This window comes from Sarcophilus harrisii, chromosome 4, assembly GCF_902635505.1.
Source record: "Sarcophilus harrisii chromosome 4, mSarHar1.11, whole genome shotgun sequence".
NCBI classification, from domain to species: domain Eukaryota; kingdom Metazoa; phylum Chordata; class Mammalia; order Dasyuromorphia; family Dasyuridae; genus Sarcophilus; species Sarcophilus harrisii.
In genome coordinates, this window is record NC_045429.1 from 253,831,163 (window position 1) to 253,847,469 (window position 16,307).

Genomic DNA, 16,307 nt, shown 5'->3' on the forward strand with positions numbered 1-16,307 from the left:
TCTGCACTGTGGGGATCTGTTTTTGTTCCATGATCTGTGTATATTTTATTTATTCTCCTGGTAAAATCATCACCCCATTTAGATTTGAAGCCACAAAGTACATCATTATCTAAATCATTTCCTTAATGTTACAAAATAAAGAAACTGAGGCCTAATGGGATAAAGTGCTTTAATCAGTAAGGAGCAGAGGTGCAATTCAAACCTAGATCTATGGTTATATATTTAGCTTTTATAAAATTAAAAGTAATTAATTTTAAAAAATATTTCATTTTTGCCTCCCAAATTCCCTTTCTGTGTTGAGATAACTGAAAAACAAAACCCTTGTAATGAATATGAACACCTAATCCAAATAAATTTTTATATTGATCAAGTTCTAAATATGTGTCTCATTCGGCACTCAAAATCCCACACCTCTCTTTTAGGACATGGATAGCACATTTCATTCTCGGCCTTCCTTGAAAATGAAATATAAACATAATAAGCATATTTCATTATGAGTCCTCTAGACTTGGTCATTATGTTGTTAGAATTAATAAATCTTTCAAAATTGTTCATTTTTATAATGTTATACAAATGTTTCACTTAATTTTACATCAATATATATGTCTTCCCAAGTACCTCTGAAACTATCCCATAAGAAATTTCATAATATTATAATAGTTTTTCATTTCATTCATATATTTATAATCTAATCAGCCATTACACAATTAATAATAGCCTTGTTATTTTTACTTCCTTCTATATACAAGACACTATACAGAGAAAATCACTACAATTTTATTTTTGCTCAAATGCATCTTTTCATCCTTTTTTTTTTTTTCATTTCAGCAATGTGTTGCTAATTCAATTTAATGTCTGGATGAGCTCCACCAAGTGTTTTAAATTGTCTATTTTCACATAGCTTCTCCAACATTTGTGTTTTTTAAAAAATTACCAGTGAGGGAGAAAAATATGGAACACAAGGTTTTGCAAGGGTGAATACTGAAAACTTTCTTTGCATGTATTTTGAAAAGTAAAAAGCTATTATAAAAATTATCATTATCATAAGTTTCAGATCAAAAGCCAGAATTGGCTTTTTTTCTATTTTTTATTTTGCTTTTTTTAATTATTAGGGATTTGGAACACTTTTTTTATATTGTTTTTGAAAATTTTAGTTTCTCACTTCATAATTTGGCTATTTATTAAGTAACATCTATCATACTTTCAAATGAATCACACTAACTATATGTCATTTTCAGAGTTTATATGCCCATCATCCATGTTTTCTTCCTGTTAATATAAATGTTGTATAAATAAAGCCAATGATAAATCTCTGAAGAATTCCCCTTAGAGGTTTCTTTCTAATTGACAGTCATACTCTTTAAATCCAGGCATTAAAATCATTTGGAATCTACTTTATTGTCCTATAATCTTTACTAAAATCTCTCCATCTGCTCAATGATGATGATGATGATGATAAAAGATCTATTATGTGTTATTTTATAAATATATATTAAGTGCCGGTTCAATATTAGGAAAACCATAGGCACAATTGATTAAATCAGTACCAGAAATAACAAAAATTATATAGTTGTCTTTAAAGATACCAAAAAAAGCTTTTAACAAATCCAGTACTCATTCCTGTTAAATACTCAAAAACATAGGAATGAATTGAGATTTCCTTAAAATGATAGGCAGTATCTACCAAAAACTGCAAATAAGCAACATTTGTAATGGGAAGAAGATAGAAGCCTTTTTAATAAAATTAGAAGTAAAGCAGGATGCCCATTGTCCTTGCTGTTATTCTATATTGCACTAAAAAAGGAAAAAAAAAAAGAAAGAAAAAGAAAAGGGAATTGAAGAAATTACAATTTATCCACTTTATGTCCCAATTATTGTACTCTCTCTCTCTTCTTTGGTCTTAAAATCTTTTCTTATCCATAGATAACTATTTGCTGTTCATATGATTGTATACAGTTCTAAAGAATCAACTAAAAAATAGTTTAAATAATTAACAATTTTAGCAAGTTGTAGGATATCAAATAAGCCCACATAGATCACCTGCATTTTTGTATATCACCTGCATTTTTGTATATTACCAACAATGTGAAAGAGGAAAAGAAAGAGAAATTTCATTTAAAATATCTACAGACAATATAAAACAGTTGGAAGTCTACCTGCCAAGATAAACCCAGGAACTATTTGAACACAGAAAACATGTTTTATGTAAAGATATTTAGATATAAACCATTAGATTAATATAAAGTATACATGGATACACTGAGTTAATATTTAAAAAATGGCAATTCTACCTAAATTAATCTACTTATTAAGTACATTGATCATCCTACCAAACAAACGATAGACAGGATAATTGGGTTATAAGATTGATAATTTTGATTACAAGAAATTAAAACATTTTTGCATAAACAAAACCAATGCAGCCAAAATTAGCAGTTAATCAGGAATCTGGGAGAAACCCCCCTCCCCAGCAAAATCATCTGATTAAGGCCTCATTTCTCAAATATATAGAAAACAGAGTGAAATTTATTAGAATAAGTCATTTCCCAATATATATAGTGTTAAAGGATAAACAGGCTCATTTCAATAAAGAAAGAAAAGCTATGTAAAGTCATAAAAAAATGCCTTAAAACTATTGATTGGAAAAATACAGACTAAATATACTTTTAGGTACCATTTATACCTCTTAAACTGGCTAACAAGAGAAAAGGGGATGTGGGAAAATTGGGACACTAATACACTCTTAATGTAGTTGTGAGCTGATACAATTATTTTGGAAAGCAATTTGCAACTCGTCAAAAGACTATAAAACTATACTTATCTTTTGATATAGCATTGTCTACTAAGTCCATGATTTCAGTTAGTTTTGTTATCAATACAGTCCATTATGTAGGTAGTTTTCCTAATATTGAATAAACCTTGCATTCTTGATATAAATTCCACTTAAATCTTTGTGATATATTGTTATAATGGCCTTGCTAGTATTTTGTTAAAAAAAATTTGCATCAATATTCATTAGGAAAATTGAGCTATAATTTTTTTCTCTGCTTTGGATCTTTTTGGCTTAGGTATCATAACCATATTTTTATCATAAAAGAAGTTTGGTAGGATTCCACCTATTTTTCTAAATAGTTTATGTATTATTGGAATTAATTGTTCTTTGAATGTTTGGTAGAATTTACTCAGCACTTGGCTCAGGGCATTTTTTTCCCTATGGAGTTGATTAATGACTTGTTCAATTGTTATCCTGATTGTGGTTCCACCATACTTGAATTGCATTTCATTCTGGATGCCTGAAATATTTTCTCCTTGACCTATGACTTCTGGAATTTGGTTATAATATTCCTTAGAGTTTTCATCTTGGGATCTCTTTCACAAGGTGATTGGCAGATTTTTTTTTCACTTTCTATTTTACTCTTTGGTTTTAAAATATCAGGATAGTTTTCCTTGATAATTTCTTGAAAAGATGATGTCTAAATTTTTTTTTTCATGGCTTTCAGATAGACCAATAATTTTTAAGTTATTCTCCTGGATTTATTTTCCAGATCAGTTGTTTTTCCAATGGAATATTTCACCTTTTAAAAATTGTTTTCATTCTTTTAGTTTTGTTTGCTTCTTAATTTCTCATGAAGTTATTAATTTCCATTTGCTCAAGTCTAATTTTTAAGGAATTGTTTTCCTCACTGAGCTTTTGTACCTCCTTCCCTTTTCCATTTGGTTAATTTTTTTTTTTTTTTGGCAAATTTTAACATTTGTTCTTAAATTTCTGAGTTCCTGATTCTCTCCCTTTTTCCTTCCCTGCTCCCCAGCCTCATTGAGAAGGCAGATGGAGGCATGAAAAACATTTCCATACAAGTCAAGTTGTAAAAGAAAACATGGAGTCCCCCCAAAACAAGAAAAATAAAATTTAAAACCATGCTTCAATCTGTACTCAGACATAAGTTTCCTCTTGGAGGATGGACAGCATTTTTCATCAAAGTCCTTCAAAGATGTTTTGGATAATGTTTTACATGAAACTGGGGAAAATAAAATAGTAAATAATGAAAAAATGAATTTGGATGCTTTACCATTTAATCAATATTTTAGTATTGCTATTTTCTTCTTTGTCTATGGTATCTTTTAGCAGGATGGAGCTTTTTTATTTCTTTTAATTAGGTCTGTTTTTGCTTTTACTTTTTCTGAGATCAGGGTTGTCAACCCTTGCTTTTTTTTTTCTTCAGCTGACACATAATAGATTCTATTTTAAAAACCTTACCTTTATTTTGTGTATGTCTCTCTGCTTCAAGTGTATTCTTGTAAGCAACATAATGTAGGGTTCTGTTTTTTTTTTAATATATCTATTCAGTTCTCTGCCTCCATTTTATGGGAGATTTCATCCCACTCACATTAAGTTATGATTGCTAACTGTGCATTTCCCTCAATCTTATACTTTGTTTGTCCTTTCTTTTCTTTCACCTTTCCCTTTCTGACCAGTGTTTTGTTCTGTGTACCATCTTACCTATCTGCCCTCCCTTCTGTTAATCCCTACCCTCTCCCTTCATTTAATCTCTTTCCATACTACTTCCCTGTTGGGCAAGGTCGATTGGACAAGAGACTCAATACTGATGAGAGAAAGTTCAAGTGATGCTTCTCACCCTCCCTTCCATCTTACCTTGCAATATAATAGATCTTTCCTGACTTTTCATGTAGAATAATTATGCACCATTTTACTTCTTTCTTTCTTCTGAACCCACTGTACTGTCCTCATCTCTGTTTTTACATCATTACTTCAGATACACCTTATACCCTTATCCTTTTTCTATGTATATTACTTCTAGCTTTACTATTAATGGTACAATTTTCAAGGTTTATAATTATCATCTTCCTGGGTGAGTATTTCAACCCTTTAGTTCTATGGAATCCCTAATGTTTTCTTTTCCCTTTTTATTATGTTTCTCTTGAGTCTTGATATTGAAGGTATTTTCAATATTTACCTTTGCAAAACCTTTTGTTCTAAAATCTGTCTCCCTCCCTTCTCCTCAGCCCCCCAAACAATGAATAATCCAACATATATTAAACATGTGTAATTCTTCTATACATATTTCCATAATTATCAAGCTGCACAAGAAAAATAAGATCAAAAAGGAAAAAAATGAGAAAGAAAACAAAAAGCCAACAAACAACAACAAAAAAAGATGAAAATACTATGTTGTGATCCATATTCAGTCCCCATAGCTCTCTTTCTGGGTAAAGATGGCTCTCTCCATCACAAGTCTATTGCAATTAGCCTGAATCATTTCATTGTTGAAGAGAGCCACAGTCATCAAAATGGTCATTGTGTAATCTTCTTGTTGCTGTGTACAATGATCTCCTGGTTCTGCTCATTTTACTTAGCATCAGTTCATAGAAGTCTCTCCAGGCCTCTCTGAAATCATCCTGCTGATCATTTATTATATTCCATAACATTCATGTACTGTAACTTATTCATCCATTTTCCACTGATGGGCATGTACTCACTTTCCAATCCCTAGCCACTACAAAAAGGGCACTACAAGTATTTTTGCACATGTGGGTCCCTTTCCTTCCTTTAAGATCCCTTTGGGATGTTAATCAATGATCAGGGCTCTTTTTGCTTTTTTACTCATTTTTAAAGATTGAGGTCTGCTCTTGGGGTAAAGGGGAGATTGTTTGAAGCTTTTTCTACAGGTGACAGCAACTTCATTCTGCCCTAGGGCTGGTGTAGCCAGCTTCCTTCACATGCTGGGTGGGGGTGGCTAAGCCTTGAATGTTATATTGGGGTTTAGGGACTCATTATTTACCTTCTGAAGTTTCACAGCTAACCTGATGATCCATTGGCTTCTGAATCCAGATAAAGTTGCCAGTACTGCTGTATTTTGGCTAAGAGTTTGGAGTGGTTTGCCATTTTTTTTTTCTCCTGCTAATTTTACAGATGAGGAACTGAGGCAAAGAAGGTTAAATGACTTGCCCAGTCATATAGTTTGTAAGTTCTGAGGATAGTTTGAACTTAAAAAGATGAGTTTTCCTGATTGCAGTTCCAGTGTTCTACTCACTGTCTTAAATAGTCGTGAGTAGTAACTGTTTATATATTTATTCTATTAAATTGATTGGAAACAAATGGTTAAAAAACATGGCTACTTGAAGAAATCTAGTTTTTTAACTCATTTATACAGTAATTAAATTAACCTGCATGCTATACATTGCACATATGTTTAAATAATTATGAATTTTTAAATTTAGGTATGTTTCTTGTGCTCTTGGATGCCCATATGAAGGACACATAGCACCTGAAAAAGTGGCCAAAGTAAGATTACCTCAATTGTCCTTAGATCATCATAAAATTATCTAGATGTTTTGAATGAGCTGCTTATTTTTCATGTTCTATTTATTTGTGTAAAGTTCTATTAAAAAGGATATTATCTCTTTGAATTAATTTTATTTTGATCATCATAAAATATAAGCACAAAAAAATTAGGATCATTAGAATTGTTGGTGGTTAATAAACTCTGTTGGTTCAAATGGTGTTGGGAAGGGGGTAAGAGGTAGGGAAACAGAATTGGCTAATTGGTTTTTAGCACAAAAGATGATAATGTATTCATTAAATCTTTTTTTTTTCAATTTTAGCCACATGTGGCAATAGATATAAAGAGTTTTATTATATTCATATACATATATTATTTTTGTTAATGGTATTTTTCTTTTGTTTCTAGAATAGAATGTATCTGAAATACTTTTGAAAAAATAAACATAAATTGACCCATTCCTCAAGTTTTTTATTCAATTGTGCTTAATTAAAAAATAAATTCAAAGAGACTTGTATTTTGGTGAATGGTTCTGAAAGCTCAACTGTGTTAAGGATAGTAGTGAAAATAAATTTGCAATTGAAAACTGTGTCATGGAAAACATGGTCTATAATCCATTGAAAACTACTCCTCTAATTAAATCTAATTAAAATTCCATAATATATCTTGGGACTCTTCAGATGAAAAGAGTATCTATTCTTGTTCTCAAAAGCATTAGGTTGGATATATCAATAGAATCTTAAAGAAATAAGAATTCTGACATTTTTTTAAAAAGCAAAATAGACATTGTAGCTTATTTTTTATCATTTTCTATCAGCACATTTAGTGTATGTTAGTTTCTTTCTACTGTTTAGTTTTCTGGAACTAATGTAAGTGATTTTTCACATCATTACTATACTTATGCTAAACCAGAAAGTATTTTAATGACATTAAAATCAAAGAAAGCAACTATAGATTAACAACAATAAAACATTCCAGTGTGAATTAACAGGATTTTAGTTCTTGGGTGGCTAAAGAATTTGCATGGCTTTTGGCCTAATCATTTTTGGTTTATCCCAAGATCAATAATGAACTGTCAGATCTGATTATACTATTATATCACAGCCAGAGTTTGGTTGGAAGCTTTTTTTGGTTGTTCTTAAAATTCCCTTCAAATGAAAAAAAAAAATCTCACTAGGATGCAATGCAATGCTTCCCCCCCCCCCCAACTTTTTTCCATGTCTGTCTCCTTAGAGCATTAGAGAATTTCCTGTCTGAATGTAGTCTCAGGAGATCTTAGTTAGCTGACAGTAAAATCATCTGAGTAGGATTCAATAAAATTAAATGACTATATGAAAAATCCGTATTTTAAAGGGAAACACAAGTGGTATCTTCACACATTACTGAATTTAGTAAAACTTTTGCTAATATACTTGATTTACTTCTTAGAAATCATGAGTAATCTCAAATTCCTAAGAGCATCAATTTTATTTTTAAAAGGATAGGGAGAAAAAAAATCTGACAACTTTAATACTTAAACACTGAATGAAATAAACAATATCTCAAAAGAGTCTATGTAATATAATGTATAGAACACTGCTCCTGGAGTAATAAAGACCTAGATATAAATTCCCGATTTTACGCTTAATATATGTGACCATAGGTGCATTACTTAAAGCTTATGGATTGTCAGTTTCATCATCTCTAAAATGAGGACAATAATACTTCCAGTGCCTTCTCAAACAACTGTTTATGAGGTTCAGATAACCTAATTTTATGTACAGAACTATAGAAATAACAGTAATTATTATTTTCAAAGAAGAGCTTTTTATTTACCTAAGCAATACTACTTATATTTTCTTTGAAAGAATTAATTGTACTTACAAAACAACCAACAGTCTTCAGTTATATATACACAGCAGGTACTAAACTCCTTGGGTAACTTCCAGTGTTAACTAATTTCAATTAAAGTAATTATAACATTCCTGGAGAAGTGTCCAACCTAGGCTATCTTTTAAACATATTGGCAGAATTCCTCTGGAATTCTTGAGCAGCTTTCAAAGATAACTACTTCCAAGAAAACATGCAGACCTTAAAGGGACTTGCATTTGAAGCCTGCCCCCCACAGCTGAGGAAATTGAGGACTAATAGGTAAAATGACTTGCTTCAAGTCATTTAATTGATTAGTGTCAGAACCAACAAAGGAATTCAGATCTCCTAATTTCTATAATTATGTTTTTTTCAATATATGATTTTTTATAAATTAGACAGGATTACAGAACATATGATTGTGTGCATGTTTCTATTTTTTTTGTGGTTGTATAGAGGTAGAAGTAGACCTATAAATCTATCAGTTTAGAGAGCTCCAACCAAGAATCCCTCTGCTAATGCTGATCAATTTTGAGACTTGAGAGTTTTATCTCTTTGGAGATATTAAAAGGTTAAATTACCTAAGGTCATATAGTAATGTGCTCAAAATAAGAATGAAGCCAGACCTACCCAGTCAGGTGCCCATATCCAATCTGATTAGGCACTGTCATAAAGACACATAATAAAATATTAACTAATGAAAGCAACTAGTTAAATTATAGTATTTTGATTATAAAGATAATTATTTCTGTTTAAATATAAAAGGTATTTCATCAAATTATTAGGGCAAGAAAGGATGAATAAATATGATTTGATCATTTCCATCATTCACACAAATTGTTAGGAGTTTCATACAGAGATATTTGTTACTTTGAAGTCACTGGTTTTTTTCTTCACTACAAAGAATTTTTTACTTCTAAATGATCTCTTCTGTGGAATAATGAGGCTTATGTGCCTGTTTATTTTTCATGTCTGTTCAATTTCAGCATTTTAATATAACTCCTTTCTTAACAGGTGTCTAAGCAGTTGTATAGCATGGGTTGCTATGAGATCTCTCTCGGGGACACGATTGGAGTGGGAACTCCTGGAAGTATGAAAAGAATGTTGGAAAGTGTTATGAAAGAAATCCCACTAAGTGCTCTTGCTGTTCACTGTCATGACACATATGGGCAAGCGTTAGCAAATATTCTTACAGCTTTGCAGGTAAATCCAATCCTTCCTTTCTCCCTCCCTTTATCATCCTCCTTCCCTCCCTCCCTTCCTCCCTTCCTTTCTCCCTCCCTTCTTTCCTCCCTTCCTTCCTTCCTTCCTTTATCTCTCTCTTCCTTCCTTTTCCCTTCCCTTTCTCCCTTCCTCCTTTTTTTCCTATCCTTCCTTTTTCCTTTTATCCTTGTCTCTCTTCCTACCTTTCTCCTGTTTTTCTTTTCTGTGTTAAATTTTGCTTTTTAAGTAAAAATAAAGTTTTACAAGCTGTATTATATATGTGTGCTTACCATGAAGAAAAGGTCAGAGAAAAACAGTTGTGATCATTTTAAATGCTTAAATGTTTTTCTGTTATGACTAGAAGTAAACTATGTCTAATAAATAAATGGATTATAGATATAAAAGCTGTCATTGTACAGTAATACTCTGATTAATAGGCATGTAGCTGACTGAAAACTCCAAGTAATTCATGCTCTGGGGTAGCTTACATTGCTTGGCAAATGACAAAGATAAAAAGACAAGAAACCAAAATCCTGATTTCAAAAGCTATATTTGAAGACTGCAAAAAAATTCAACAAATTTTTAGGATCATTTGAATGGCTTTTCATTTCATTGTATACACCAAAAAAGGAATAAGACCCTAAGCTCTGTGATTTTGCAAATATAGTTCAGCTTATATTTATCTATAATAATGGAATACTCAAATTTACTTTAATTATTAGGGGACAATGGGAAAAATTTTCTTGATCTAGCCAGGTTTATCCATGCAAATCAGTTTTTTTTTTAACTACTAACAAAGGAAGGGGTAAGATATAAACAAGGACCACAGATATTTAATGATGGAGCAAATAATGCTATTACAGTAAGGCCTGACTCTTCAAGGCATTACCACATGAGTTCATTTTCTGGGATAATCTTTTACAAGTTAGTGAAAAAAGGCTCACTTAGGCATGAGAAAGGAGATTCTGCACAAGGATGCTATAACACTTAACTCATGTGGCTGTGACCTCATTTGCCTCCTTATGGAACCACAATTGGCCAGCAGGGCAGAGTGGATGACTCTTTTACTATTAGGAAGATTACTGAATTTGAATGAGCAGTTTTATTCCCTTAGGTGACCAAGAAATTCTGACAAATGGTCTAGAGTCTGTGTAAAAGCTTAATCAGTTAGCAGACACAATTCTAGGCCATTTAAGTTCTACTAACAGTTTTGTTATCCGTTAGAGGTAAATGACCTAACTCATACTGGGGAGAAGGTGGGGAACCCTGGCGGATGTTGCTTTAATCATAGATGAATAATGAAAGAAAAATATAACTTATTTTAATAAAAATCCTAAGAATTGAGGAGCACTTCCCTCAAAACCATTGAAACTGTCCTCTTTTAGAGTGACTATACTATCTCATTAATCCCAAAATGAAGAGCTTTTCTTTCATACCAGCGCCATCTTTTCTCTTCTTCTACTGAGAACCATTGTTCTTCCAATCATACAGTTTTATTCATTCACAATAATTTTCAGTTATCACTCTTCATTGCATTATATGGTTTTCCGGATTCAATATCTACAATATTATTCTTATCACCCTTATATATCAAAATATATATAAATCCAATTTGGGGGGAGGTTCTTATCAAATTGTTTTAAAAATTTCTGTATCCTCTTTATCTTTTATAAGCAATAGTTTTGTAAAAGCTGTAATTGTTTTCCCCTGCTACAATGTGAGATTTTCAAATATTACATAAAAGAATGTTTTTGTAGCCTTGGGGCATATAATAAAACCAACTCTGCCACTTCCTTTGTTTGATTCTCTAGGGAATATATATGAGCCATTTATTTTCCTTTATAGCAAGAATTTCAAGACTGATGCGATTCAGTTTGTCCAAGCATTGATCATTGGACAAGTATTTGATATTTGGAGTGTCAAGAGTAAAATCAAAGTATATAGATGGTATAAAACAGAAGTTCTTAACATAAGGATTGTGAATTAAAAAAAAAAGATAATTGTATTTTAATATGATTGATTTTCTTTGTATTCCTATATACTTTATTTTATGCATTTAGAAATATTCTGAGAAGGTATGTAATGACTTCACCAGAATATCAAAGGGACATACCTTAAAACAAAGTATAAGAACCCTAATCTAAAAACTATGATTCTTAACACCATTTTCACTCCTCCTCCAGTGCCATTAGTTACATTTTGTTACTGGCATTGTAGAAACTAAGATTGATGCAGAAGAATTAGAACTATTTTGCCTTTTAACTTGTTTTATGGATTGATATGATCAAAAAAATAATCATCCTACCTACAGTGACCAACCTACAGGTTCAACCTTTTTCTATTTACTCAGCTGAGGTATTTTTTTTCCTTTCTTTTTGTTGAGATAGGACAGTCTATTTTCAGCGTGAAACTGACTTTGCTCATCATCTCTCTGTTCAAAAATATTATGAAAGGCACAAAATTAGGAGATGTATAATCACTAATGGTGTTTGTTACTCAATGGAGGAAAGTTAATGCTGATTCCAAGTTGAAAGGATTTGAGTACTAAATACTCTTGTTTGCAGAATATAATGGTAATTGTGATGATGACAGCATTTTTATAACACTTTAGGTTTACAAATCACTTTTTTACACATACTTCATTGGTATCTTCACAGTTTTTAAAGGATGAAATAAGACCTTCCAGCATAAATACATTAAGGCTCTGAAAAGTAAGGAGGCCATTTGGGTGTCTGAGAAGAAAGAAGTTAGAAATAATTAGGGCAAAGCTCTCTGTTGATCAATAATGGGATTATGCCCATGAATCCACCATATAATTCAGTCCTGATAGTTGAGGTGATCCACTTAATCTTCAAAATAAATAAATAAAATTTCCCAAAGAGACTATAACATTTTTTGAATGCAGGAACTTAAATTTTTGCCTTTATAGCTATCGTGCCTAGCACCTGCTGGGCATTTAGTAAATGTTTGCTCTGGAAACATAGAGATATTAAATCTCTTCTAATCTCACATTCCATAAAGTAATTCCATATAGTGTGGTTTGGAATTAGGAAGACCTAAACTTGAGTTTGCCTTCATATACTTCTAACTATTCTGAGTTATACTTATTAGCTAATTTAATTTCTCTCAGCTTTAATTTCCTAGTCTCTAAGAGAATAGAAACTATATCATAATGTAGTTATGATACTCAAATGAGATAATACGTACAAAATGTTTTGCAAAGTTTAAAATTTAAATTTGGGCTATTATAACTTCCTAACTACCAGTCTAATACTTTTTCCCACCAATCCTGCTGGCAAATTTAGGTACAAATCTGATCATTCCTCTGATAAAGTATTTTCTAATAAAACATTCTAATATATTTCAAATCTTTTATTTTTCTTTTAAAAAACTTTTTGATACTTATGTAATTTTTGAAACATTATTTCATCACAAATGTAGTGAACACAAACAGTTCCATATACAAAACATATAAAAGAGCATTTTTAAGGCATTTGTTTCATTTTAAAGGATGCTAAAGTATTTGATTTATGGGTTGATAGGACCAAACCATATGATTGTATGTAAAATGATAGACTTCTCTTAGTATAGTTGCTGGGTTTTTTAAGAGTACATTGAATTTAGGGGCAGCTAGGTAGCACAATGGATAGATCGATCACCAGCCCTGAAGTCAGGAGGATCTGAGTTTAAATCTGCCCTCAGACACCTCTTAGGTGTGTGACCCTGGACAAGTCACTTAACCCTAATTGCCTCAGCAAATATAATATATATATATATATATATAATCAGATATTAACAAAATTATTGTGTTTGTATGAGATAGCTAAGTGGGGTAATAGATATGATATTATCCCTACAGTAAAAATGAGCTGAGTTCAAATTATTTTACCATACCCTGTGGCTCATTGGTTGAGTTGCAGGAAGTGGAATATATAACTTCTTAGTTTTTTTCTTGCTCTGTTACTCAGCAACCTCCTTTCCTTGGAGGTTCATTCTATTCATATCTACTACTCAACTAAAATTCTGGTAACAACTGTCTGCAAACCCATAAGTCACTTTTTTCCTACAGGTGTGTTGCTTAGTTTACAATTTTTCTCCCCTCCCAACTCCTGCCCCTATTCTAGGGAACTTTAACATACTACATGTTGACTCTCCCTCAAGTACCTTAAACACTTAGTTCTTCAACCTACTCACCTCCTATAAGCTACTCTTCCACCCAATCTCAACCTTACACCAAAATGGTCATTCCCTTAACCTTTGTCTGAATTTCCTTTCTACCCCTACATCTTTTTGTATTAATATACTGCTCATTTTTTTTTTTTAATGAAAATCTCCAGTACTACCCTCTACCTCCTACTTACATTTCAGTTCCTGGATTCCAGAAAGCCCTGTGCTGCTTCTTAGAGTAAATTCACCATATCTAATCTATTTTATACTCTGACTGGTCATCTTTCTGTCCTGTTATGATCATAATAATGGCCTTCCAACATCTCCCCCCCACCTTTGACTCTCCTCTACTTCTTCTAGCTCTGAAAACATTAATCAAATTAACATTACTGTGCTTGAAAAGGACATTTTAGATTGCCCTATCATTCCACCCACAGTCCTTTGGACTTCTTTGACAAAATATCCCTTTCAAGACAACATTCATTTTATATATTTATATATATATATATATATATATATATATATTATTAAACTGAAGCTGCTTGATAGCAGGAATTATCTTGCTTTTTCTATTATGGTCATAGCACAGTTAGGGTAATTCCTCGAACCAAATAAGCATTTAATAAGTTTTTTTTTTCATTCATTCAGCACCCTCAGTCATTTTTATGTGTCATTGATCTGAGCTTTCTCATTGTTTTTGATTATCTTCCTCTGATTTTTAGTATTTCAAAGTTCCTATTAAATATGGTGGTCAGTTTTTAACATTTAGAAGGGAAAAGCATATATATGCTCACACACATATATATATATATGTATGCATATATAGCCACATATACATATAAATATATATTACTAAAGAATCTTACATATAAAATCAAGCTTTTTGAATATTAAAATACTTATTTCCTATTATTACATGATAGATTGGTACTTTTTAACGTATGTAGAATTGGACATACTTTATATTCCTTTTAGATTTATTTTCCCTTTTAAATATATTATACTATATCAAAGTTATCATAGATGACTTTAATCTGGACTATAAGACTGAAGGCTTATAGTTATTAATGAAGTTAATAAACTAATTAATTAAAGTGATATATCACTATAGTCAAATTAGTCTTATGTCCTCTATTTGATCTTTGATTTTGTATCTCTTTACCTTTGCAAATAAATTCCTTATGTCTAAAATCTACTCCCTTCTCATTTCTACATTATCAAATGCCTACCATATTTCTAGCATAATTCAAGTGCTACCTATTCTACCAAATCTTTCTTAATCCTCCCAGCTATTGCTTTACTCTGTCTCCATGTCTGTCTGTCTGTCTCTCTCAATTACTTTATATTACTTTATAGAGGCATTGTATTTTTATCTGAATGTAACATGACTTACACTCTGTCTCCATGTCTGTCTGTCTGTCTATCTCTCTCAATTACTTTTTATCATATTTTAGAGGCATTGTATTTTTACCTGAATGTAACATGACTTACACTTCATAAATATAAGTTTCTGGAAGTTATAAACTGATTTTCAAATTGAATTAAATTGAATATAATAATTTAATGATCAAGAGATCAGATATCACATTGTGTGTACCAAAAAACTTGGGACATATGAAAGAGATGGACCTCTATGAATGACATAGAAGAGTCTTATACTGATATCTTCAATTCCATCAACTATATAAAGACCACTGGCTTTGGGATAAGAAAACAAACATTCAGATGCCAGATTTGTGGCTTATTTTATGAATTTTGGCAGTTGGTTTAAACTTTCTGGACCTCAGTTTCTTCATCTAGCAGGTTTGACTTCATGACTGATAAAATTCCTTCCAGCTCTAAAGCAATGATTTATGATTCATGCCATTGCCATTTTAATTGAGGTGTTCCTGCAGAAGGACATCTTATCTGCCCCTGGGAAAATACAGGGTTTTAGGAGGGAGAAGAGAAACAAGTAACTCATAAATGGCTAGTCTAATGAGCAAGCACAATTCCAGAACATTCCCAAGGAGAAATTCCAGAAGGGTATACCAGTAGTGATTTGTGATTCGCCTACTGAGCAGCTACACTCTCATGTGGCTCCATGTAAGAACAATTTATGGTCAGAGTAGGGTGAGCAGAGCTTACTTCTTCTGGCAGCTGTACAACTCGGATACAAGCTTGTACTTGGATGGAGTAATGAATACTGGTGATATAGGAGTCCCAACACTGTATCTTAAAATATAGTGGGAAGTTTCTAAACAATCCTGAAATAAAAAAAATATCCTTCCCTTAAGGTATTTATTTTTCACATTCGCATGAGAAATATTTCAGGGAGCTCTTGGGGCAAAGATGAAACTAATTGGGTATTTTGTGAGTTTGAACTTGAAAATTTCAGTAAACATTCTTTCTACCAATGACTTTTGAAAAACCTTTAAAAAGGCTAAATTTATCCCTTGTTTAAAATCGGATATAAATTTTTTTTTTTAAAAAGAAAAGCATGTAATACTCTATGGTATATGGGAAAAATTCTAGTTAAGGATACAGAGGCTCTGGGTTCATATCTTGACTACTATTCACTGCTTATATGAATCGTTTAAACACTTGTTCTCATTTTCTCTCATCTACATTATAAGATAAAGGTTGGACAAAATGAATTCTTAGATGCCTATTACTACCAATCATATGATCTGATGATTATTCAGTTTATTTGACATGATTTATGAGATCCATTTTATCTGAAGTATAAATCATATTATCACTTGGAAGGATGAGTGGTTGAATATCATTCACTCATGTATGGTAGCATAT

General features: G+C 31.7%; 1 protein-coding gene across 1 annotated transcript in view; it reads left to right on the forward strand.

The window, feature by feature from the left end:
- Nucleotides 1-16,307, forward strand: part of HMGCLL1 (3-hydroxymethyl-3-methylglutaryl-CoA lyase like 1) — a 213,952-nt gene that overhangs the window by 140,102 nt on the left and 57,543 nt on the right. The window contains exons 6-7 of the mRNA XM_023503044.2: nt 6,238-6,301; nt 9,162-9,350. Coding sequence (XP_023358812.1) covers nt 6,238-6,301; nt 9,162-9,350 — 253 coding nt within the window. The remainder of the gene's footprint in view (nt 1-6,237; nt 6,302-9,161; nt 9,351-16,307) is intronic.